This window comes from Chrysemys picta, chromosome 3 (assembly GCF_011386835.1).
Source record: "Chrysemys picta bellii isolate R12L10 chromosome 3, ASM1138683v2, whole genome shotgun sequence".
Taxonomy (NCBI): Eukaryota; Metazoa; Chordata; order Testudines; family Emydidae; genus Chrysemys; species Chrysemys picta.
This window is the reverse complement of record NC_088793.1, coordinates 189,291,323-189,318,075: the sequence shown is the minus strand read 5'-3', so window position 1 is coordinate 189,318,075 and position 26,753 is coordinate 189,291,323. Positions and strand designations below refer to the sequence as shown.

The window sequence follows — 26,753 nt, the reverse complement described above, 5'->3', positions numbered from 1 at the left end:
TCCCCTCCCTGGATCCCAGGAACTGGTACGCTGCCCTCGATTTGCGGGACACGTACTTCCACATTCATATATTCGAGGGACACAGACGTTTCCTCCATTTCACGGTTGGGCGGGAACACTACCAATTTACGGTCCTTCCGCTTGGCCTATCCACTGCTCCCATGTGTATGTCTGTGGTAGCAGCCTACCTCAGACGTCGGGGGTCCAGATCTTCCCCTATCTCGATGACTGGTTAGTCAAGGGCAGCTCCAGGTCACCGGTATGAGATCACGTGGCACTCCTCCTGTCCATGTGCACCAGTCTGGGCCTGTTTGTAAACGACACCCAAGTCCACGTTAGTCTGGGTGCAGTGCATAGAGTTTATTGGGGCAGTTCTGGACATGATGTTGGCCAGGGCCTCCCTCCCACAGGACAGATTCGAGACCCTAAGGGAGCTCATCAGCACAGTCACAAGGTTCCCTGTGACCACAGCCAGAGTGTGCCTCCAGCTCCTGGGTCATATGTTGGCGTGCACATATGGGGTTCGCCACGCCAGACTCAGGATGCGGCCCCTCCAGCTCTGGTTGGCCTCGGTGTTCTCCCAGTCCAGAGACAGGACGGACAAAGTCCTCACTGTGCCCAAACTGGTGATTGCCTCTCTGCGATGGTGGTCCTCCCCGGGGAACATGCTCCATGGGGTCCCATTTAGGGGTTGGCCCCCGTCCATGGAGCTGGTGTCCGGTGCGTTGGACCTGGGGTCGGGAGCCCATGTGGGGAATGTTCAGACCCAAGGTCTGTGGTCCGCGCAGGACCTTGCCCTGCATGTAAACGTCAAGGAGCTCATGGCGGTCCGTCTGGCATGCGTGGCCTTCTGCTCACACCTGGAGGGCAGAGTGATCAGGGTTCTCACAGACAACACAGCCTCGATGTTCTACATCAACAGGCAGGGCGGGGCCCACTCCTCTGCCAGGAAGCCCTCAGGCTGTGGGACTTCTGTATAGCCCATGATATTTGCCTGCAAGCCCACCAATTATCAGGCGCCCGGAACTCTTGGGCGGATTGCCTGAGCCAAGACTTCTCCTCTCAGCACGAGTGGTCACTATACCCCGAGATGGTGCACAGGATTTTCCAAATGTGGGGCACTCCCCAGGTGGACCTGTTTACTACACAGCAGAACCACGGGTGTCCCCACTTCTGCTCCGGAGGGGGGTTGTGGTTGGGAGTGGGTGCCATCTCCAATGCCTTCCTCCTGTCCTGGTCGGGCCAGGTTCTTTATGCCTTTCCCCCAATCCTGCTGATTGGCAAGGTCTTGGAAAAGATAAAAACAGACAGGGCCCGGGTCCTCCTGATTGCCCTGGCATGGCCCAGGCAACATTGGCACGGGACTCTCACAAGCCTGGCAGTCGCCCCACTGTGGCCGTTGCCATCCCGCCTGGACCTGCTATCCCAGGACCAGGGCTGCCTCCTCCACCCCAACCTAGCGGCATTCCACCTCACGGCGTGGCTGCTCAATGTTTAGGCAGGGAGGAGAGGACTTGCTCGGAAGGGGTTTGACGCGTCGTCCTGGAAAGCAGACGGCCCGCCACATGTCAGGCCTACCTGGCAAAGTGGTCTTGGTTTTCCCAGTGGGCAGCCCTTTCGGCCTTCCACCCGCCGGTGCAGGGCCATACGGTATTCTCCTATGCCATGACTGGCAGATTCCTTAAGGGTTTGGATTGTCTCTTCCTGTATGATAGGCCCCCAGTCCTGCAGTGGGACCTGAACTTGGTGCTGACCAGGTTGACAGGTCCCCCATTTGAACTGCTAGTTACATGCTCCTGGTCGCACCTTTCATAGAAGGTAGCCTTCCTGATGGTGATCACATCCACTAGATGGGTCTCGGAGCTCCAGGTTCTGATCTCTGAATCCCCGTACACGGTGTTCCATAAGGATAAGGTCCAGCTCCGACCATATCCTTCGTTCCTCCCCAAGGTGGTCTCCGCCTACTGTATGGGTCAGGACATTTTCCTGCTGGTGCTCTGTCCCAAGTCCCATCCAATGAGGAGCGCCACCTCCACATGCTGGATGTGAGACGGGCTCTGGCTTTTTACCTAGAACATACAAAGTTGTTCAGGAAGTCCTCGCAGCTGTTCATCACCTCTCATGTGTTCGGCCGATTTCCACTCAGCTGTTCTCCAACTGGATCACCTCGTGTATTCGTATCTGTTATGACGTGGCGGGAGTCCCCCTGCCGCCGATTGTGATGGCGCACTCGACTAGGGCGCAAGCCTCATCAGCTGCATTTTTGGCCCATGTTCTCATCCAGAACATTTGTAGGGCTGCCACATGGTCTTTGGTTCACATGTTCACCTCGTATTATGTGATCGTCTCCCAAACCAGGGAGGACGCTGGGTTTGACAGGGCTGTACTCCGTCCTGGATGTCTGTGAACTTTTACCCACCTTCAACAGATATAGCTTGGAATTACCTATTGTGGAATGCATATGAGCAATCACTCAAAGAAGAAAAGACAGTTACCTTTTCCGTAACTGGTGTTCTTGGAGATGTGTTGCTCATGTCCATTCCACATCCCGCCCTCCTTCCCTTCTGTCGGAGTTGTCTGTCAAGAAGGAACTGAGGGTGGGGGGAGTGAGCAGTGCCCCTTATACCGCGCCATAGTGGCGCTACTCCAGGGGTCGTTGGGGCGCTCCCCTACGGGTACTGCTAGGGGAAAAACTTCCGGCACCGGTGCACGTGGCGAGCACGCACACCTATTGTGGAATGGACATGAGCAACACATCTTGAAGAACACTAGTTACAGAAAAGGTAACTGTCTTATTTCCAATATGCTAATCCAGACCCAAATTGATAAAACTTCATAGCAGAATCTTGTTCATAGTGGGCTAACTGATTTACTAATACCATGATTTATGGTGCATAGTGTTTGTCATGACAGACATGGCTATGACAAACACACAGCTATAGATCTGACTATCTAGGGCCCTTCACAAACCAGTTAAGGCTTGGTGATTTCATTTTTAGAGCTAAATTTTCCAAGCAGATCCACTGCAGAGATATCAAATAAGATGCTTAAATGGAGAATTATTTTAGCTTCAATATGTAAATGGAGATCCTTTGGGCCATTCCTTGCTCCAGCTAGGGATTTGCAGTGGCGCAATACATCCTAGGCATTTAAGTCTAGCACATTATTGATTTATATTCTATTGTCTGAAGCTCAGCATAAATAAAAACGAATTCAGGTGAAATAGGTGACCAAGCCGTAGGCTGCAATCTTTTCCCTGTTATGTTCTGTTACTATTTTTATTAGGAACTGTTTTTTTTAGTATAAGACACATTATATAAACCTCTTATAATTGTTTAAACTTTAAACAGTTGTTTCAGAATTGTTTAAAAATGAAATATAAACATAATTCAGCACACCAAACAGCGGTGTGCAACATTAGGCCATTGGGACACTTCTTGGGTTGCTGAAGATTTCAGCAATTAGCCTTGTTTTTTGCCTGCTCCTCAGGTGTGCACCCATAGCCTACATATACATATCTTATTGTTACTATATTGGCAGTTTGGGGCAGATCTAATTCTGTTTACATACATTTCATGTGCTTTAAACTGGACCTATTTTGCTAAATTTTGCTAAAATTTCAAAAGAAAATGTATTACCTCTCAGCATGAAACTCCGATATATTTATTAACATGTATTTGGCATAATCTTTTGAAATATCAGAGTTCTGGAACGAACAAAGTGAATATTATTTTATTTTAAACTTGAGAACAATCTTGTGCATAAAGTATTATTTATATATAAATATTTATAATATTCACACTCCAAATCTTGTTCATGAGAGGGTTACATACAAAGGTGGACTTCACCTAAATATGCCCAATACTTTCAATTTAAAGTGAATTTGTCAGTGAAGAGCATGCACCCCTGACAATAACTTTAAGTACTGTCAGCGATTTTAATTTACAAAAATCATATTCCAGTTATTTCTTTTTTCCTCCCTTTAGATCTGTAGTAGTTTCACTTCGTCTTCTTCCAAAGTTATTTGGTACATTTCAGCAATTTGGGAGCAGTTATGATACACATTGGATAACAATGTAAGTAAAAATACCTTCTCTCACCTACCCCCCCCAAAAGAAAGGAAAGTGATGATTGCCAAAGGGCTGTTGATAGGATAAAGAGCCTTTCACATCTAGATCACATATTCAAATCTGGTCCAGGTCTCAGGTTGATTATTACTCAAAGTCATTACCATCTGGTGGCCTATATGAAATGAGTTTGATGTCTTTAAGTTCCTGATGAGCAGATTTCTTCATTAGATAAGCTTTATCAGAGCTAAGGCTAATGTTTGGGTGGATATGCACCTTTAGATCCCCCTAAGTGGACTTGCTATAGAATGCTGGAAGTGCATTGATGGGGACAATGTGGGTAAGTTTGTATTGCCAGAGACTGTGCTGTACCTGTTCTGATTGTAAATCCAATCATTTTGAGCAATGCAGAATTCACTAAAAATGTTAATATTTTTAAAAGTAAAGGTTGTGTAGTGCTGTTCTGCCTTAGGGGAAAATCAGGTTCAGTTTTTTGTCTCTGAGCTGGCAGAAGTTTTGAGTGCTGCAGAGGAAGCATACCTGGACTTTTTGCAAAAAGAACAGGAGTACTTGTGGCACCTTAGAGACTAACAAATTTATTTGAGCATAATCTTTCATGGGCTACAGCCCACTTCTTTGGATGCATAGAATGGAACATATATTGAGGAGATATATATACACATACAGAGAGCATGAAAAGGTGGGAGGTGTCTTACCAACTCTGAGAGGCCAATTAAGTAAGAGAAAAAAAACTTTTGAAGTGATAATCAAGATAGCCCAGTACAGACAGTTTGATAAGAAGTGTGAGAATACTTACATGGGGAGATATACAATGTTTGTAATGGCTCAGCCATTCCCAGTCTCTATTCAAGCCTAAGTTGATTGTATCTAGTTTGCATATCAATTCAAGCTCAGCAGTTTCTCATTGGAGTCTGTTTTTGAAGCTTTTTGGACTTTTTGGAAAGGTAGTGCTTTATGTCACTCATCAGCAACTCCTGTAGCCATTTACACCTTTATTCAGCAAGGTACTTAAACACATACCTAACTTTTAAGCATGTGAGTAGTCCCATTGAAGATCTTAAGATTGGTCTATAAATATTTGGCTAAAATAGAGTTTGTCAGTGAAACTACTATTGATGTTCTTAAAGTTAGACACTTAAATACTTTGCTGAATCAGAGCCTTACAGAGCAATGTTGATGGGCTCTGAAGGAAGTTCCATCTGTTAGTCCTAGGCCAGAAAATGATGGCCACACTATGGAGCCTTAAGGGTGAGAAGATAGAGCAGAGAAACGTAGTGGAGATGTCTCAAGATTCTATAAGTGATGGGGCACACCTCCAGGCATATGGAAAGTGGATTGTTAGCTTTGTTAATTTGCACATGAATTTTCCTACAACATATGTCTCATTTAGGCAAAATATCTTTTCTCTTTAAATTGCACAGGTGGGCAGAAAAAGAACTTAACATGATGAAACTCTTCTTTGATAATTTGATACACTACATTCAAGCAGTAAGGGAAGGACGACATAAACATGCATTGTAAGTATAGTGTATGCATCTAATTTTGTGAGTATTTTATATAATTTTATAATTTTAAACTCATTTTTCTGTTCTTCTCCTTATGGCAATTCCTTCTGAGACCATTCCCTTTTTATTATAATAATTAATTACCCTTGTTGGGGAAATGGAGGTGCAAGAAAGATGACCAGTAGGAAGACTTGCTGCAACCGTATTATGTCTTTAGCCAAATATTTATAGACTGATTTTAATAAGATCATCCTTTGTGTCCCATATTAGCATGTTAAATAGCTGCCTTTAATTTTAAAAACATGTTAATCCTTTTCACTCTTTCTAAGAGTGATCCTTGTTAATCATTATTGCTTTGAATGTTTACATTTACTGATACAAGGTAAAGAGTTCTTTACAGAAATTGACCAAAGGCATCTAAATTAGTGTATTTAAAAACCTTTAAGGTGTTTCTACAAATTTTCCTTCTGCTATAAAATCTCATTAAGATAGTACAGTTAGCTTCAAGTGCTAAAACTTTAGTGCCCATTTTCTAACCTGGGTGCCTAACATTAGGTACCTCAGTCTATTTTTAAACCTAGTTAAAAGTGGCCTAATTTATAGCAGTGCTGAGCACTTGCAACTCACAGGATCTGCATCTATGAAAATCAGGTCACTTTTATTTATGTATCTATATATTGATATAGGTGCCTAACATTAGGCATCCACATTTGAAAAATTTAGCTTTCAATTAGGGTCTAATTTTCAGCTTCACGAAAACCTTCATCTGCATATACAAATCCCATAGTTAGAGATCTATGTGATGAGTTACAATTTTAAAGACTGGTTTGAAACTAACTGAAAATTTAGCCTTTTATGTGAAATAGTTCATTGTTGAAAACTAGGTCATATATTGTTCTCCTCCTCTCTTTTACTTTAAATAAATATGCATCTCATAATAGGTGGGGAATATAGTTAAAATTTGTAGGCAGCACTTGCAAAGATTGCTGCAAGAAGAGTAATTCATTTTTATGTAATGATTAGAAGTTCAGACATTTCTGAGCATTTTGCACGTGTATTAGAAATTTAGTGAAGGCCCCATTCTGCATGGTGCTGAGCAGATACAGTTCTTATTAAAGGTGCATGAAGTACACACAAAACTCGCCTATTGCTCCCCCACCCCCTGTTCTCTTTTTCCAGTTAATTTGTATTTTGCTACAATCTGTATGAGTGGGGTTTACATTACTTCTTGAACTTAGTTTGAAGTTTTGAAAGTAGTTTTAAAAAATTAATGAGAAATTATTTTCTTATGTTTGCTCAAGTTTGTGTTTGTGTGCGCGTGCGCGCAGGGATAAAGAAGGATTGATATAAGTAATTAAACATTTGTAAATGAATTAAAAATATGTTTTATTTTAAAAATATTCAAATATAGGTACAGCCACAGTGCAGAAGTTCAAGTGCGTCTTCAGTTTTTGACATGTGTTTTTTCAACTCTTGGATCACCAGATCATTTCAGTAAGTTTTTTTATATTGCCTGATAATTAATATCCATCCCTTGAATTTTATCATTAAACATATCTACTTTTTAACAATCTGATTATTTTTTTAATTAATATGACAATTTTTTTTAAACAACGTCATCAAAGGTTAATCTACAATGCTGTACTTTGAGAGGAGGATAGTCTTGTAGCTAAAGCACAGAACTAGGGATCAGAACTTTTGGATTCTATTCCCAACTTTGCTTGGTCATGTCATTTAACTTCACTGAGACTCAATTTTCTAACAAATAGGGATGATGATAATTAAAATTAGGATAATAATATTTCCCTACATCATGTGGTTTGAGGTCTTTGGATGGAAAGTGCAATATGAGTGCAAAAATGTTATTTATTTTTATGTTAATAAAGTAGTTTACAAGTGGTTTTCTGGAATAATGTCTTGTGGGCTAAATAGTGGTAATATTTGGGGACAATTAAATAATATTTTAGAATGAAAATGATCAGTATACAAATTTAATTCCTATAATGACATTAGTTTATTGAGTTAGAACAGCAATCAGTGAACTCTGATTCTAATGAAGTTATGGCACTTAAACTAAAATATGCGTGACTGGATTAAGTATGAAGGACAAACATGCTGCTCATGTATCCATTCAGAGGAAAAGCAGGCCTGGGGGGGCGGAATTTATTTAGCCGCAAAGCTGGATTTTCAATGGAAGATTGAGATCAAGGAGCACTTCACAGAATAGTTGCACACTATTACAGTATAGCAAGACCAAGAACTTAACGTGGCAGCTGGAAACAGATGCAGACAAAGAGAATCTGGAATGTGAGATTGAACTATTGGCACTACTTCCCTGAAGAAAATTAATACAATCACAATAATTAATTAAATAAACTTCCACTTCCGTGTCATAACATAAGAAAAGGCTGGAGAATAATCATTCTGTCTAATTAATTGCACTGCATAATTTTGTTGGAACTTGCTGATGAGCACATTAGAAGCACCTGGTCAGACATGTGAACAAGGTGTTTCAACAGCAAGAAAGAGAGGAAGGGGGATGTACTAATTATTGGCATTCTCTTTCTAACAGCACCAAAGAAAATGCAACTCCATACACAACAGCAAATGAAAATGAACAGTAAGAACATGCTACTGCTTCCAAATAGTGAATAAGCCTAGAAATTCTTATAGTAATTTATTTTCTAGTATGAACAGTCAAGATAAAGCATTAAAAATACTCCAGATGATATCCCACTTGGCTGTCCAGTAGTCCGTTTATCGTATTTGGATGAGGCAGCCTCTGATGGATAAGATCTGCTGCATAGCATAGCTAATCCGGCTTCTGTAGTTATAGTAATAAACTCTCCTAAAGTTAACTTCATTTCAATTTAAACTAATTTGATTTTTTTAAATGTAAAATCTATTGCTACCAACATAGAGGGTCTGTATCTTCCCCAGGCCTAATACCAGATTACAGGGGTGAAGAAAATATGAGGACTCTAGATGGTTCTGCAGTTGCTTTGCCCCAGTCTTCAAAATAACCTTTCCCCAAAAGATTAGAGTTAGAGATAAGATAGTAGTTAGTGAGAGTGTCAGTAATAAGTGATACTTAGTTAACCACTCATTTGGGTCAAACCATGCTTTTAGTAACCATGTGTTCCAGCTAACAGTGTATAGGCTGCAGCTTTCCAAGTACCTTCTGAATCTGCATGATCAAAACTAGCCAAAATTCAAGAAGATATTACTATTATTGCCACCTGCTGGTATGGCTGTGCTGTCACAGGACCAGATAATCCTGCCTCAGTCTGTTCGATTTGTCCAGGCAGTACAATAGATAGAAAATTCCTAAAATTGAGAAAATATTAATTCTGAGTGAGCGCTTGTGGATAAATAGACTGTTCACTTTTAGAATTGTTGTGCTGATCAAGACTTCATGGGTACCATGATGTAAGAAAAGAAAGGTTACTTAGCTGTCAGTATGGCACAGGACCTCACAATTTCTCTGTGCCTCAGTTGGTCATACTCCAAGTTCAGATTCCACCAGTGGCACTCTAGACTCTTTCCCCTCACAGTTCATCTGTTATAGGTTGTCTGTGAATAAAGGTGACCTCAGGATGGCACAAAGAGAGGGGTATTTAGGAGCCATAATATCGATAGTCAAGGGCAAAAAATCAGTATAACGTCCTACAGTGCCATTGATAAAATAGTCCACAGTGTTCTCCCTTGAAGAAATCTACAGCCTAACCAGGAACACCAGTTTCTGAGTGCAAGCCAAAGAAGTCAAGTTCTTTGAGAGCTAAGTTGGGTATTGATCTCCCCTTGAAGGAAGTAACAATCAAATCATGACAAGGATATAATTCTTAACCACTATCTCCATTCCCAACTCAAAAATGAAGTCCAGAATGTGTCTAAACACATTATAAAGTGAGAAACCTCCTGCAGTTTGATAGGAATGAAATCCTGAGTGTGTGTTTGTATGGATATTCACATCATCAAGGACAAAAAGCCATGGCAACTCCTCAGTTCCACGCTGCACAAAAATGCCAGAGAAAGAGATACCTGTCAGTTGATTGCTACATATGGGAGATAAAGGGTTCTGCTGCTAGTAGATATATTTTTAAAACTTACCATCCTGACAAAGACTTTTATGCCTTTTCTACTTGTCCTGTTTTAGATAGAATATGCAAATTTATCTGACATTATAAAGAAGCATTTAAAAACATTTTATTTCTAGGATTGAGTTTAGAACAAGTGGACATTTTATGGCATTGTTTAGTAGAAGATTCTGAGTGCTATGATGATGCATTACACTGGTTCTTAAATCAAGTACGAAGTAAAGATCAGCATGCTATGGGAATGGAAACCTACAAGCATCTTTTCTTAGAAAAGGTATATGAAAACAGTTTTTAATTTAACTTCATTAATTTGAGTTTAAATTTTTTTGTCTGTATCAAAGTGATTTTAATATATTTAAAGTTACTTCTGTGGGGAAATCCTGCCATTTCTGCAGCAATGGAAGGCGCCAGGTGCAATGGAACTATTCCTCTGCATTGTGAGGTGGAAGGCAATCCTATTCAGGTGTCCATCCCATCCCCCCTGCCTGCCATAGATTTCTAGTCTGCAATGTCTCTCTGTGCATCTCGATGGAGTTGGGTTTCGGGACAGACCAGAGCCAAGCTGAGGGAAGGGGAGGTTTGCCAGTATATGGATCTACTATTCTTGCCTTCTGTGGAGCAGAGGCACAGGAGCAGCAGAAGGCTTAGGACTTTAGTAGTGGCTGTAAATTGACTGTTACTGCTCCACTGACTTTAAGGGAACTCCTGTTCCCTGCCACCCTTCTTTCTGACACACCCACTCCCTTTTTTATATAAAGACAGTTACATCTTGGTGTGTAATTCCGTTGTCCGTATGTACCCCAGTTGTTTTTAAATCCTGAAGAGTCAGGTACGTTAGCAAATTATCCTGTTGCTGACAACTGTTTAAGTGCTAATGTTACAGTGCTGAAAATGTTGCCCATTCTAAACAGTTTCCAACACCAATTCGGGGGGTCCATTGGGGAGCATTGTCATTATTGGTGGTTTTCTCTGTACAGTACAAAGAGATTCACATCTTTTGCTAAAACAAAACTTGACTGACCTTACAATTTTTAAGTCTGTTTTGGGGTGGCAGTGAAGTTCTTGTGTGTTTTGAGAGAAAAAATGCCCTGAAATCATTGCCATCTCTATCATTGTCAATTTTCTTTTCATACTAAGGCACATTTATTTTATTTAGATGCCACAGCTAAAACCTGAAACTATTAGTATGACTGGTCTAAACCTGTTTCAACATTTATGCAACTTGGCCCGATTGGCTACCAGTGCATATGATGGTGGCTCAAACTCAGAGGTAAGTATTGACATCATGCTACAATTTCCCTTCTTCCCTAAAATTAAGTTAATTCTCTGTACATTTTTTTAGCTATATCTTAATATCCTTAAGGCTATTTAGTGAGAGGTATTGAGCATGAAGTGGCATTAAATCACAGCCCTGTATGGGGGGCAATGCAGATGTCCACTCTAGCGAGAGCTCTAGGAACTATAGGTCTCAAAGTTTTCAGGTGTATGGGGGACTGTGACTGATGCCCCACTTCTTCGTGCATGCATGCATTCTCCTTCATCTGTTGTGGAGAGGGGATTGTGACTCCACTCTATGCTTTCTGGCAAGGACTGCAGTTATGTGGGTTGTTTTCTGATTTCTCTGGGTAGGGGATTGATGAGAGTCCACAAAGAAAATGCAGGCTGCTTCTGTCCACCCCCTACTGCCTGTTAAAGTCTATAGGGTTTTCCCACACTGGCCATAAATGAAATGTGTTAAATAATGTTTGTTTAGTAGGTAAATCAGAATAGGTCTTTGTGATGTTTACAGTTAGTAATAATAAATGCATAGCACATGATAATCTTCACGGACTTAACAGCATATTCATTTTGATTAGAAGTATGTCATGATATAATATGTCTTACATTCATATAATATGCTGTAGATTGTAGAACATCTTGTCCTGATAGATTCTTAAGGTGTTTTTACACCATAAAGCACCTCAGAAATGTAACCATATTTGAAGTGGATGTTAGCAACCAATTGACACACTGATCAACAGTGTCCTGTGGAGAGGAGCTGTGTGGATGGGCATGTGAGAATTTTGATTGAATTCACGGATGCAAACCTCTGTTCTTGCAACAAGTGCCATGAGATCTTTAATGTTCATGTGTGCCAGACAGGACCTCTGTTTTTTAAGGTCTCCTCTGAAAGTATTTCCATTTATGAAAGGTGAAAATTTAGCCTCCTGAATTTCACGAACACACTTTCTCTCTATGATTAAAAAAAAAAGATGGAGGATGGGGAAGGTGAGATTTTAATGCTGATAATACAAATAGCTTGTAGATATTCTGCAGTGAAAGATATTTTTAAATTATAAATTACTTACAGTGCATGCAAACAATAACAAATCAGAGACCAGATAAAATAAGTCAGTCATCACAATTACATCATTAAAGTTTCTGTCATGCCTATTAGGTACAGTTCTGTGTTGGGATGGTGTAAAACTATCTTCTGGATGGGGCGATCCCAATGGAAATAAGCCTTTTGGAAACCAAATTTCTCCTGGAGATCCCCCTGGGATGTGACAGCTCCATACCATTCCAACATGAAACTGCCAGAAAAGAATGATAAAGTCCATAATGATTTAATTGCAGCTGCAGGTAGAATTCCTCCATGCCTGCTACTACACCTTTACACTGGGTGTAGCATGCTAGCCCTTGCATACTGGTCTTGCCTTGCAGGCTAATGCAGAAAGAGAACAGGACTGTGTTCCTTTTGGGGTGGTGTTTGCCCACCAGAACACTAGGAGAGACCAGTCGCTGCACTATGAAGTCAGGAAATATAATTTATGACAAGGCTTGTGTGTGGTATGCGAAGAGAGTGAGGAGGCTTTTTGTGTACTCTTTCCTCTCCCCCCACCTTTCTGTGCACATATATAAGAGCCTGTCAGAATCTGGCCCAAAATGTTTATATGAAACGCTTGTCCTAAATACTAAAAGCTACTAAACATGTTGGAAACTGTTTTTAAAAAAAAATAAAAAGAAGAGAAATAGTTGAGCTTGCTTATGAAACACATTTTTAATCATTGGTGGTATTTCACTTTCCGTTACTGTACTTTACATTATCTTATATGTACAGTGCTGCACATATTAAGAACAAAAGTGGTACTCTTCTTATAAAATATCCAGGCTGAATTTCTTGTAGTGAAAGTTGTGTTTTGTGCTGCTGATGTAGTAAATAATAATAATTTTGAGGCTTATATCCTCTAAGGCCACCTGCTGACCTCATTTCTTCCATTTGTTTCTATCTCCTCAGTATAGTAGGCCAAAAAGCCCAGGTGAAAGGCCAAGAGGTACTCCATTTGAGAGGAGGCCCTCTCAGGAGCCACAGGAAGGAGCTTTGCCATAGTTGCTCCCAGCTTAAAGACTTCTGTTTTGTCAGCAGAAAGGTCATAAAGGACAGCACATTGGGGCTTTTTGTCCTCCCACACCACCCAAGGCACATCCAGAAATACCTTTGCAATGGTGGGTCAGTCCTTCTTGGGATCCAGCAGCCAGGTCCTTCCTCAATGATCAGAGAATTAAGTACAAAATTCTTTCAGATTCCTCCATCCGTACAGTCTACCTTGAAGGTGAAATGGTGAAAAATATTGGTCTCCCCTCTCATGTTCTTAGCTGGTTAGTAGATTCCCTTGACATTTGTTGTGACTCTTCTTTTTTTACCAGGAGAAGAATCTGGGTTCCTGTAGGGAGTGATCTCCTGCATTTCCTCTCCAGTTATACATTGGATAATGGGGAGAACACAGGGATTCAAAGCCATCCCTATGAGTTATCTCTCAAATGGGAGCACCAATTAGGACAGATCCTCAGATGCGAGGGAAAATCCTCTAAGAGGCAAAAGGAGCAAAAAGTCTCCGAAGACCAGAAAACACAAAAAATGCCAAGAAGCCTTTCAGATACTCATCTTATTCCATTAGGTTCTATCTGATCCCCTGAAAAAGAGAATTGTCAGCTTCAGACCATGGTAACACCATGCCAGAGATTAGAAGAAATTCTAATCCATATGCATTTAAGAAAATGGGGAGAAAGGTGGTGACCACCATCGAGATTTCATCAGGAAAAAAAAGAACCAAGTCCAAGGGTAAATAGCTCCCATCCAAACCCAAGACAAAATTTTCCATCTACCTTCACTCCTCCTTTGAACAAGTCATTGTGAAGGAATAGGAGACTTATAATAATGGGGAAAGGCTCTGTTAGCAAGTCATTAAATTCTAATTACTCCCTCTTCATACTCCCTAATGTTGATTCAGAAGGGGTCATGACAGAAAACTCTGCAACTCCTCTGTGCCTTTTGGGTTTATAATACATGGAAAGAAGAACTCCTTGTTCTCTTCTTAGAGGGCCGTCCACCTTGGCTTCAAAATAGACACAAGAAGAGTCTGTTTTTCTGGCAGAGCAAAGTTTCAGGAAGATCCCGATCAGGTGTCCTGCATTAGAATATCATTCATTTGTTTTGCCTGTAACACCTAGATCTTCAGGTCTCTTGCATAAAGTTTACTACATGGGCAAGACAGTTCATGAGAGAGTTTCAGGGATTGCTCTTAAAAGTCCTGGAACCATTCCCAAAGAGAGATGCAGAGCAAATTAAAGATGCCATCTAGAGTAATTATATCCCTCAGTTCGGGAAAACAGAAGAACCATGGGATGGTAGCATGCTCTAGTCACAATCTGTACACCAAAGTTCTGACCTCAGATGTGGCAACCTTGCAGGATGGTGAGCTTACTTGGGCTGCCATGATATACAGGAAATGTTGTCAGAAAGGCTCCAGAACATCAATTCCCAGAGGTGAGAATTGGTCATGATAATTTTTCAGGGTTTCCAGGATCGCTTGAGAAAGGAGAACAAGCACATGACACAATGACTGTGGCATACATAAATCAGCAAGTGGGCACAAGATCACATAGCCTCTATCTGTCTGATCAACATAAGATACAATGTACAAAAATGCAGACTAAAAAACTGCTGGCAGATACATAACTGAAAGTGGTCCTTAAGCAAGAATTGTTGCAGCTGATATCTAGGGAGCCCTCCAGGTGGATCTGTTCACATCCAGTGAAAACACAAAGGCCTGTTCGTACGAACTCGTTAATTCTTGTATTATAGTGTATATAGTTTTCTGTTCACGGTCCACTATGCCATCACTCAGCAGGCCAAAGATGACGCTGGGTTCGGCAGAGCTGTGTTGCAGTCTACACATCCGTGAACTCCTACCTACCTCTGAGGGGTACTGCTTGGGTGTCATCTAAATTGAATGGACCGGAGCAAGCACTCAAAGAAGAAAAGACAGTTATCTTTTTCTGTAACTGGTGTTCTTTGAGATGTGTTGCTCATATCCATTCTACAAACCGACAAGAAGGAACTGAGGGTCGGGGGAGTTGGCAGCACCTTGTATGCCGCAGCATATGTGTGCCACTCCAGGGGGCACTTGAGCTGGTCCCCTACAACTGCTGCTGAGGGAAAAAACTTCTGGCACCGGTGCATGTGGGAAGCACACACACCTAAGTTGAATGGACATGAGCAACACATCTTGAAGAACACCAGTTAGGAAAAAGGTAACTGTCTTATAATGGCTCACAAATAGATGATTTGTCTTCTGTGTCCCTTGTTTCCCCCCCGCTTTCCGCTAGTAGAAAAATCCAGAAGATTAAAAAGGGGGTCAGTTAAAAGTGGCCAAGTATGCTGTCATACTCAAACCTAATGTAGCTTTCATAGAGATCTTTACTCCATCTCTCCAGCAAGCCAGGATCTCCCATTCCAGTGTTTGCTTCTTCATCCCACTTCAGAGTAACTGGGACTAACAGTTTGACTATTGAGCAGCCAGTTCTATAAACAACATGGGATATTCTTCTTTGAGCTTTTTGCAGGCCTGGCATCATTTTTGCTTACTCAGGAGTTTACACAAAGTTCTCTGATGGGTGCCAAGATACAAATATTAACTCCAAGGAATCAGGCGTTCCAGCTTCCATGGATTTCTTTCAGGATGACTTAGGCTTGGCTTTAAGATCTTCTACCATCATTTCTGATAGTCTGACTGCTGAATAGTACTATCACTTGAATGAGCTTAAGTTTTTGGATAGATAGCACAATGTTGTCGAGGTTCCTTAGGGCAGCATTTCTTTCCAAACCAATAGTCAGACCTATCTTTACTATCTAGAGTTTGCCTATACTGCTTCAGATGCTCATGTCCCACGCATTCAGGGCTTGGCCAAGTCCCACCATTCTGTGGGAGTATTTCCAGTACTAACAGGAAAAGACGCAGTGTAAATGTGTCAGACTGGGGGAGAGATGGTTCCCATTAGGAAAATAATCACATGATACATTTTTCATTTGTCTTAACAGTTGTGTGGTATGGACCAATTCTGGGGCATTGCTTTAAGAGCACAGTCTGGTGATGTCAGTCGAGCAGCTATCCAGTATATCAATTCTTATTATATTAATGGTGAGTTCTCAGTTTTATTTACACTGGTGTACTAAAATCCAAGGATATTGTACAAAATAATCTTTGTCATTTTTTGTTAAAAATAAAATCTTTTAAAGAATATTAGTTTATCTTGTTTTAATCTTGAATACTAAAACTTGCAGTTTTCAGTACATTTGTCACATAGTTATTTAAATATCTGTCTGCAGGTAAAACAGGTCTGGAAAAAGAACAAGAATTTATTAGCAAGTGTATGGAGAGCCTTATGATCGCTTCCAGTAATCTTGAGCAAGACTCCCACTCAAGTCTCACCATAATTGAAAGAGGACTTTTAATGCTAAAGACACACCTTGAAGCTTTTAGGAGAAGGTAAACAATTTCTTCAATATATTTTGAGTTGGAATTTATTGTCATTTATTTTCCTATCATTTGTATCAAATAGAAATTTGAGTTGAGTGAAATAATGAAAAACAGAGATGTAAATTTTTCATTTGGTTTCCTCTGTGTAAAATGGGGATAATAATACATACTTTGCAAATATTTTGTGTGAGGCTTAGTCTGTTAAAGGTTTTTGGCAAGGAAAAAAAAGATGGTTGCCCTCATTTGCTGTTTTATGATTAGGGCCCTATCAAATTCACTGTCCATTTTGGTTAATTTCATATCATAAGGTTTTAAAAATCTTAAATTTCAGGATTTCAGATATTTAAATTTGAAATTTCATAGTGTTGTAACTAGGGGTCCTGACCCAAAAGAGGGTTGTGGGAGAGTTGTAAGGTTATTGTAGGAGGGTTGCAGTATTGCCAGCCTTACTTCTGTGCTGCTGCTGATGGCAGCACTGCCTTCAGCTGGGCTGCCGGAGAGTGGTGGCTGCTGCCTGAGAGCCCCACTCTGAAGGTAGCACTACCACAACCACCAGCAGCACAGAAGTAAGGATGTCATGGTATGGTATTGCCACCCTTACTTCTGCGCTTGCTGCTGACGGCAGCGCTGCCTTCAGAGCTGGGCTGCCGGAGAGCGGTGGCTGCTGGCTGAGAGCCCAGCTCTGATGGCAGTGCCACCACCAGTAGCAGCACAGAAGTAAGGATGGCATGGAATGGTATTGCCACCCTTAGTTTTGCGCTGCTGCCTTCAGAGCTGGGCCCTTGGCCCAGCAACTGCTACTGTTCGGCCACCCAGCTCTGAAGCAGCGCAGAAGTAAGGGTGGCAATACCATACCATGCCATGGTGCTGCTGGCTGCGGTGCTGCTGGCGGCGGCACTGCCTTCAGAGCTGGGTGCTTGGCTAGCAACTGCCACTGTCCGGCCACCCAGCTCTGAAGGCAGCACAGAAGTACGGGTGGCAATACTGTGACCCCCCCCCCCCCCCCCAAAAGCTTGCGACTCTCCCACCTCCCCTTTTTGGGTCAGGACCCCCAGTTTTGGAAATGCTGATCTCCCGCGTGAAATCTGTATAGTATAAGGTAAAAGTACACAAAAGACCACATTTCACGGGGAGAGACCAGGTTTCATGGTCCGTGACGCATTTTTCACAGCTGTGAATTTGGTAGGGCCCTATTCATGATGTTTAAAAAAAGGTGGAAAGTGCTTTTTTTGTTTTTGTTTTTTTAAACTTAAGCAATATCAGGAATACAAAGTCTTGTCTTTTCTTTTTGTGTTGGAATCTCTGCAAGACCAGAGAAGTGGGGTTGGGACCTTTCTCAGCCTTCTTGTCTTCCTACTGTTTGTCAGGCTTTTGAGTTAAACAGATGTTAACAAAAACATGTAGTGTTTTTATGTGATTTTTATATGCTTCTTAAGGTTTGCGTATCATCTGAGACAGTGGCAGATTGAAGGCACTGGTATCAGCAGTCACTTAAAGGCACTTAGTGATAAACAGTCATTACCACTAAGAATTGTATGTCAGCCAGCTGGACTTCCTGACAAGGTAGAACTTTGGTTTTCCAATTGGATTTTATTCCAAGATCATTATGTTTCATAACGTTCATTGTTCATTCTGAAAAAATGTGCGCATTATGTTTCAGATGACTATAGAAATGTATCCTAGTGATCAAGTGGCAGATCTAAGGGCTGAGGTTACCCATTGGTATGAAAATTTGCAGAAAGAGCAGATAAACCAGCAAGCTCAGCTTCAAGAGTTTGGCCAAAGCAGCCGGAAAGGAGATTTCCCTGGTAAGTTATACAATACTCTTAGCCTTAGTTTGCGCTTGGCTCACTGATCATGCAGAGAGGTTGAAAGATGATGTTTATTTGACAGTAGATTAGGGTATCTGGGGAAAAATAGCACGTATCACTGTTGGTTTTATTCCATGTGCTCCATTTATTTCATAACTAGCATCAGCCTGTCACACTTAATTATTAAACAGTGCTTTGCAAATGTTACCATTTCTTTTAAAGTAGAGAGAGAAAATTCAGAAGTAATAAGGGATATGCACTACTTACACATGGTTTTTCAAATCACATGATTTTTATTACTTGTAACTTTTCATTCTTTCCTTCCTTCCCCCATTATCCTCTCCTTTCCCCATTGCCATTATTGTTTTTATTCATTTTATTCTGTCTTATTTAGTTAGTAAACTCCTCTGGGTCGAGACCCATCTTACATTTTGTGCCATGTATATTTATGGCTCTGTATATGTAAATAATTAGGACTCAGAATGTATGTTGGGCTCACAAATATGTATTTAGCTGCCATTCAAGTATGAGTACTTTTACTGCATCTTTCAGTCTTTTTGCAACTATGTTAAAATAGTTAATTTATTACTGAACATCCTGTTGCCAAATTGATCGTTTATTCTGCTCTTCCTTATTATCCTCCTTCAAAGCTCTCCGTAAAGCTCTCCTTTTCCAGGATGCCTACAAAAATTTGACATTGTTTAGGCTGCTGGTGTGCTGAGACCATAGCCTACTGTGCAGACCAATATTGTCTAATTATTTCCTTGCAGTCCCAGTCTGTATCCATCTGGTGTCTCTTGTTTTGTACTTAGACATGAGCTCTTTGTGGCAAGGACTGTTTGTTTGGTTTGTGTTTGTACAGCATCTAACACAATGGGGTCCTGGTCCGTCACTGGGGCTCCAACTAATAAATATTAATAATTGTACTTGTTACACAAATGTTTACTTGAGGACAGGATTTGGACTTGTGTGATGCAGTTGATGATACCATTTTCTCATTAAATAGGAATATTTTAATCCTTTTTTCCCCTTACTTATTCCTGATGTTAAAAAAATTTGATTATTTTAGCCATGTCTGTTTAAATGGTATTGTAAAGCTGCTACTAAAACCAGCCCCTGTTTATTAGGAAACTCTGAAATGGTTGCTCTGTCATTCTGATTAAGGTGGAAATTCAAGTTGTGTTCAACAGTTCAAGTTTCAGCAAAATTAAAAGCATCCTCATTCATGGTGACAGAAAATGTAAACGTTTTCACTATCCTCCTGCTTATCGGGCCAAATCCTGACATCCTTAAGTAGTTTTTTTGACTCAGTACTTTCACTGGGGAGTTTTAGCAATTGAGTAAAAACTGAGCAAGTATTTCAGGAGTTGACCCTAGTACTTTAACTTTCACATGTGTGTGCATATCTTTTATTCTTTGAATGATGGGCTCTATTGTATTCCACTGGCGGTAATGCTCAAGTGCCATGGCCATGGAGCTGGAGCTTTTCAAAGTAGTAGTGTCCGTCGGTCTGCGCATGCATCCTTGTATCACCTCATGGTTTCACCCGAGGCGATAAAGGGAAAGGCAGACTAACTTCGCTTTCAGTCCCTGCTCAGCGCTGCATGTTCAGAGTTGGAGCTTCTGCTGTTCTCTCACCCTTGGTGATGCACTTTCCAATCTTTACAGAAAAACTGTTTTTATTCTTGTACAGAGTCAGAATTTCTTAGTTTTTGTGGTAGTTTGTGTTTGTAGTAGTTTCTTAGGATTAAGGACTTTGGGACTCTGCTTTGGTGGTTTCCTGCCACCCCTTGCCCCTTGCCCAGCACCTATGTCTATGTACTGGATTATGCTGTACTTCCTGCCCTCGCTCATTTTCGATCAGCACCAATGCTGTCTGTACTGCTTGGGGGAAGCCTACGTTGCATCTAGGTGCAGGATTTGCCTCTCCTTCCCTCCACCTTAAGAAGCACCTCATCGAGGTAGCCATGGGGCTGCAGTTGGATCCTGGCCAGGGAACCCTCCCTGTACTCCTGCGCCTCCTACTGCAGAGTCCCAGTCCGGTTCAGCTGGTACCAGTGCTATGGATCCTGCACTGGGGCCTAGCCATGAGTCACAGAAGCATGGCAGTAAGTCTTCCTCCATATCCAATAAAGATGCTGCATCGTCCATGAGTTCCAGCCATGGAGGAGCGGTGTGTTCCAGGGCCCACAAGAGCGACAAGAAGCAGCATTGCTTGATGGATGTGCTGGTCCAGGTTCCTGGGCACCATACTCCTCCTGCATCGGTTTCACCAATGTCTCGTGAATAGTCGGTCCCGAGACAGGTTCCCTTACCAGCTCCGGTTCCATCCGTGCATCGAGTGCCATTGACGCTGGGGAGACACCAGTGTGTTCCTGGACCTCATGAACTATTTGACCTGGAAGGGATGTGGTCTCCACGTGCTCTGGTCCACTCACCTGCTTGGTTGGCCCCCTCTCCTACATTGGATCTGCTGCCCTCTGGCCACCCTGCGATTGCTAAGCATTTATAAGCCAGCATCCAAACGAAAATGTTATTGCCCGCTGTCTACACAACTCTACAGAGCTCCCCATTTCTACCACCAGCGAGCCTTTGAGCCTCCACAGAAGCACCCAAAGGTACAAAGGTCTCATCTGCCTGGTCCACCAGGGCCATCCTCCATGCAGCACACTCTGTCTTCTCATAAGCAATATTTCTGAGTGCATCTAGGGGGCTGTCAGTCACTTTGCACTCCAACACTCTTGCCAGCCACCCTTTTCAGAGGTCATCTCAAATTTTCTGCCAGCATGGAGCATGATAACAATGGACAAGTGGGTTCTGGATGTAATTCGACGTAGCTATAACGATTGAGTTTATGATGGTACCTCCTCCACATCCCCCAGAATGGTCCCATCTCAGGGACTGCTCTCATGACAGTATCCTTGGCATGGAGGTGGACTTCCTACTGCAGAGAGGAACAGTAGAGCCAGTCTCTGCAAACTTTCAGGGCACAAGGTTCTATTCCAATTATATCCTGGTATCCAAGAAGAAGGGAGGATGGAGACCAATTATGGATCTCTGATGCCTCAACTGTTCCATTCGCAAGCCAAAGTTCTGCATGGTCACGCTTGTGGCCATCATTCCCTTGCTAGAAAAAGGCATGTGGCTTACGGCTCTTGATATGCAAGACTCCTGCTTCCACGTCGACATCCACATGACCCACAGATAGTTCCCGAGGTTCACGGTGGGTCCTCGGCACTTCCCATACAGGGTTCTCCCATTCGGACTTACCACTGCTCCAACAATCTTTACATAGGTTTCCGTGATAGAAGCTCACCTTCGACAGCAGGGAATACTCCCCTACCTGGACGCCTGGCTGCTGGCAGCATGGTCCAAAATGGTAGCTCAAGAATCGATTTCCCAGCTCCTTCTACTTCTCTGCTCTCTAGGAGTGAGTGTGAAAGTTGAAAAATTGACTTTGCACCCTACGCAGTCCCTGGAGTTCATTGGCGTACCCATCAACCTCCACATATGCTAATCTGCTGAAGGACAGGTTCCAGACACTACTGGACCTGATCACTTCAGTGACATCCAACCCCTCGGTCTCAGCCAGAACTTATGTCCCCCTCCTGGGTAACATGGCAATGTGTACATATGTCAAAGCCTTCACTCGATTCATGGCTTCTGCTGTCTACAACTATGGCTGCTCCCCTATGCATCTGTCCATGGACATGCTTACCATTCCACAAGAAGTCATCTTTTCCCTTCAATGGTGGACAGATCCACTCCACGTTTGCTCCAGAATGCCCTTTCTCCCGTCCTCTCCAAGCGTGACGAATATAAAGGATATGTGTCACTTGACGGCTGGGGTGCTCACATGGTAGATCACATGACACAAGGAACTTGGAACACTCGGGAACCCCGGATGCACATCAACACTCTGGAACTTAGGGTGGTACGCAGGGCATGCCATGCATTTTTACTGCCCATCCACTCTTGTCATGTTCTTATGTCAGACATCGCCACTGTGGTTTATTACATAAACAAGCAAGGAGGGACAAGGTCCCCAGCACTGTGCGTGGAAGTGGTACATCTCTGGAAGTGGTGCGATGCACACCATATTCTATTGTCGGTGATCTGTCTCCCAGGGAGTCAGAATGTGATTGCCGATGCACTCAGCAGGAATTTCATGACTGACTATGAATGGGAGTTGGGTGACATGGTAATCACGGACATTTCTGGTTGTTGGGGACCCTAGTCAGTGATCTCTTTTCCTCTCATGGCAACAGCAAGTGCATCCAGTTACTCCTGGTGGCATTCTGTGCCAAAAAAATTAAAATTCTGCACACAATATTTTAAAATTCTGCAAAATTCTGCAAATTTTATTTGTCAAAATAACACTACATAATCATACCAGTTTCAATTATTTTGGTAATTTAATTCAAAATACCTGTCAGCAAGTATGTCTGTAACAATACAGACACACACATGAAAATTCCCCCAGGAGCAGAGTTAAAGAAACCCCTGTGGCAGCCCAGTTACTGTTTCTCTCTCCCTCCCCCCAACCCCGAGCCCAGGGATCCAGAGGAAGAAACAGCCTGATGCTTGGTAACAGGCTTGTATGGAGTTTCCTGCACGCCACCCTCTCCTTCCGTTAGGGCATGCTGGGGACAACGGCTGCCAGGACCTCTCTAGCTCCCTCTCCGTCCCCCCAGCAATGTCTTCTATGTGGGAATTGCGCTTTGCTGGGTCCAGTGGCCCCTATTGGCAGCTAGCAACAGGGCAGCACATTTCTGTGGGGGAAAGAAAATTCTGCACGCATGATAATTTCTGCAAAATTCTGTATTGCGCAGGGGTGCAGAATTCCCCCAGGAGTATACATTCTGTTCTGCCTGAGGGGACAGAGCCTGCCCCATTCCTACTTCCTCAGAAACACCCCAAAGCCCTGACCATCCACGCCGAGTGTGCCACAATAGCGAGCAAGAGGGACCAAGTGTTACTTTCACACACACGACTGCCCATCTCCTCTCCACCCCCTGGCAGTGATTTTACGTTTCTGCCAGCTGCTCCGGGCGCCCAAACCAACTTGCCTGTGCTTCCAGGGAGGGGCACGTGACTGCTCTTGCAGCTTCCCTTTGCTTTCCCATCAGAAGCCATTTTTCTGTGGGGAAACAAAGAAATCTGCGGGGAACATGAATTCTGTGCACGCACAGTGATGCAGAATTCCCCCAGGAATAATCAAGTACTGTTCCAGGGGAGGGCTCGGTGACAATTCACAGGGCAACGCCATGGTTGTTGACTGGTCAGATCGAATCATTTATGCCTTCCCTCCCCAACCGCTCCTGCCCTATGTACTTCACAAATTCTAACGGGAGAGAGTGACGGCCATCCCGATTGCCCTATTCTGGCCTTGCCAGTTCTGGCTTCCAACTCTTCTCTGCATGTCAAACCATCCTCCACTCTCGCTTCCGACGTTCCCAGAATTGCTCACATAACACAATGGCAGGTTCAGGCACCCTGATCCATGGACACTTCATTTGGGGGCTTGGTTTTTGGATGGACACCTCCACTGGCACGGTAATGTTCGTTGGCAGTGGGAAATGTCCTCTCGAGTAGCAGGAAGGACTCCATGAGATAATCCTACCAAGCCAAATGGATATGTTTCACTTCCTGGGCCCAGCAAAAAGGTCTTGCTTCTGAGGTTGTGGGCATCCTGATGGTCTTAGACTATTTACTGTCCCTGATGGCCTCAGGGCTCGCTCTCAGCTCCATCAAAGTGCACGAATTGGCTATCAGTGCTTTCCATCCTCCTGTGGAGGGGCATTCGGTTTTCACTCACCCTTTGACTGTCTGATTCTGGAAGGGCCTTGTATGCAAATACCCTCCTGTTCAGCCTATTGTTCTTCAGTGGGACCTCAGCCTAGTCCTTATGCCATTGATGAACTTGCCCTTTGAAACTCTGGCCTCTTGCTCCCTTCCTCTTCTTTCCATGAAGGTCGCTATTACCTCTGCAGGAAGGATTGGTGAACTGGGGCCATGATTGCAAATCCTCCTTTTACTATCTTCCATAAGGACAAAGTCTCAATGCACTTACATCCCATATTTCTACTGAAAGTGGTTTTCTGCTTCCACCTCGACCAACCCATACATTTGCCCACCTTCCTTCCCAAACTGCACACCTCAAAGGAGGAACAGCAGCTTCACTCCCTCGATATACATAGGGCCCTGGCCCTTTACGTACAAAGGACAAGACCATTCTGAAAGTCTCCTAAACTATTTGTTTCCATAGCAGAGAGAATTCAGGGGCAGGCCGCCTTCACCCAGCGAATCTCGGAGCGGACTCCACAGTGCATTATGCTCTGTAATCACTTGTCATGGCAGTCCCTATCAGGTGGGATATGGGCCCATTCCATGAGAGCATAAGCATCAACTATGGCCCTGGTCCATGATGAGCCCCTTATGGACATATATAAGCCAGCCACATGCAGTTCAGTACACGCCGTTTTTTCTCACTATGCCCTGGTGCAAGACTCTGCGATGGTTGCCTTGTTTGGTACATCGGTCCTCCGTTCCACAGTTCCGTCATCTTCCTCGCACCCTCCTCCTGTCTAGGTACTGCTTGTTAATCATCCTTCGTGGAATACACTCAAAGAGGAGGTGGCTACTTACCTGTATTCCAATCCCATCTTCCTTCACCTTTGCTGTGGATTTGGTAGATTAGTTGTGGAGACAAACTGAAGGCGTGGTCGGTCCGCCATGCCCGTTATTGCCTCTGGTGAAACCATGAAGTGGTACCAGGATGCATGTGTGGACCGATGGACGCTACCACTTTGAGAAGCTCCCGCTCCAGGTGCATGGCATATGCACATAACTCTCAGTAGAATATAGATAGGGACCACGCATCTCAAAGAACCTCCTGTTACAGGTAAGTAACCTCCTCTTCACTTTTGCTTTCTTTTTAATTTTCTCTATTTATGACTGTGACTGGCGCCTTGCCGCACCATTTGGTACTTTCAGTACTCTGTGACCTTTGCCAGCCCCATTTCATCACTGTTTAGGTGGTGATTCTACTGGCAGGGTCTTTGCTTTTGACAGAGCCTAAGCCGTTATTTCACTCCAGCTTCTGCCTGCTATAAGGTCAGAAGTCAGATTCTTTCTGATATTCACAAACAATGACTATCTGCCTTAGCAGATGTCATCTCCAATTCACATTGTCATAATTATAAGTAAATTTTACTAGAGAGGTTGAAGAAGAAATTATGAACAAAATATATGTTAAGCAGCATATAACAGAGTGAGACAAACTATTCATTGTGGAAAGTCGGCAGTAGATCGGCTCTAAGCTTGGTTACACTGTTTGCTGGTTTTCCTGCAGGTGGCCTCACTATGTTCCCAGTCAGGGGCTGCACTGACCAATGCAGCTTGGAAAGTGAAACCTTCTTCTTATAGCAGCATGTGTTAGAGCACTCATGTGCCCATTCTGTGTTCCCACGCATACCAAAACAAGGCTACAAAAGGGGAGGAATGGTTCTCTCTGCCACCTGCGTTCCTTCCAGTCTTAACAGCAGATAGATGTGAACCTTTTTGGATCCTTCAGACCTGGATCCTTCATTTATAGTGCTTTATAGTAATTTAATGGTACACACTTTAGGGGCAATTAGAAGAAAATTTCTATGGCATTCACACTTAGTAAAACTATCAGTATTTAAAATAAATGCTTATAGAACAATTTTCCAGCTCTGGAAGAACTTAATGAAAGTTCTTTCAAGGTGAATTTATCTATTATTTCTCTTCCCTTCCAATAAGACAGATTTTTTCCCTTTGCCTTTTTTATTACAAGATATAATTGAATCATATTGCTAAGGAAGTAATTAAGGACCTGATTCAGAGGTCAGTGAAGTCAGTGGAAAGATTCCCATTGACTTCATGGGCCTTTGGGTCAGGCCCTGAGAGGTTACCAGGAAGCTACTTTTTGAAAAAAATTTCAGCAGATGCAGTATCAATGTTAATATTAATTTTACTTGTAAAGATTATGCTTTTTAAATTGCCAATGAAATTCTAGAAATTCACTATGTTGTGCTTTATTGTAGGTGGTCTCATGGGACCTGTGAGAATGATTTCATCTGGGCACGAACTAACAACTGATTATGATGAAAAAACACTTCATGAATTGGGCTTTAAGGATATGCAGGTATTATCAGTGTAAAAATAAGACAAATATAAAAAGATCATTTGGTATGCTGCTTTTGTCATGTGATGACCAGTAAATGTATTAGGTGGTAAAATGTAAAATTCTCTTTGGCAATATCTGTTTCCTAAAACCATTGTATTGTTTTCTGCTGTATAGCATACATCCCCTTTACACCCAAAATAAAATTACAGTTAGTTCCTATTAACATACATTTACATTCTATTGCTCTATTGCCTTACTGTTGTAAAAAGTAGTCCTGGTTTAAAAAGCCACATTCTGGGT

General features: G+C 42.6%; 1 protein-coding gene across 27 annotated transcripts in view; it reads left to right on the top strand.

Annotated features, from left to right (window-relative positions):
* Positions 1-26,753, top strand: part of USP34 (ubiquitin specific peptidase 34) — a 280,867-nt gene that overhangs the window by 100,901 nt on the left and 153,213 nt on the right. For 21 of the 27 annotated variants that reach the window (XR_010599944.1, XM_042857217.2, XM_042857220.2 and 18 more), the window contains 11 exons: positions 3,987-4,076; positions 5,510-5,605; positions 7,005-7,087; positions 8,166-8,213; positions 9,810-9,964; positions 10,847-10,960; positions 16,052-16,151; positions 16,340-16,499; positions 17,927-18,053; positions 18,151-18,298; positions 26,371-26,471. Coding sequence is in view for 26 of the 27 variants with exons in the window: in XM_042857217.2 (XP_042713151.2) it covers positions 3,987-4,076; positions 5,510-5,605; positions 7,005-7,087; positions 8,166-8,213; positions 9,810-9,964; positions 10,847-10,960; positions 16,052-16,151; positions 16,340-16,499; positions 17,927-18,053; positions 18,151-18,298; positions 26,371-26,471 (1,222 nt within the window). In the remaining variant the exon portion in view is untranslated. The remainder of the gene's footprint in view (positions 1-3,986; positions 4,077-5,509; positions 5,606-7,004; positions 7,088-8,165; positions 8,214-9,809; positions 9,965-10,846; positions 10,961-16,051; positions 16,152-16,339; positions 16,500-17,926; positions 18,054-18,150; positions 18,299-26,370; positions 26,472-26,753) is intronic. The other 6 variants (XM_065589647.1, XM_065589645.1, XM_024099851.3 and 3 more) reach the window with 1 other exon arrangement.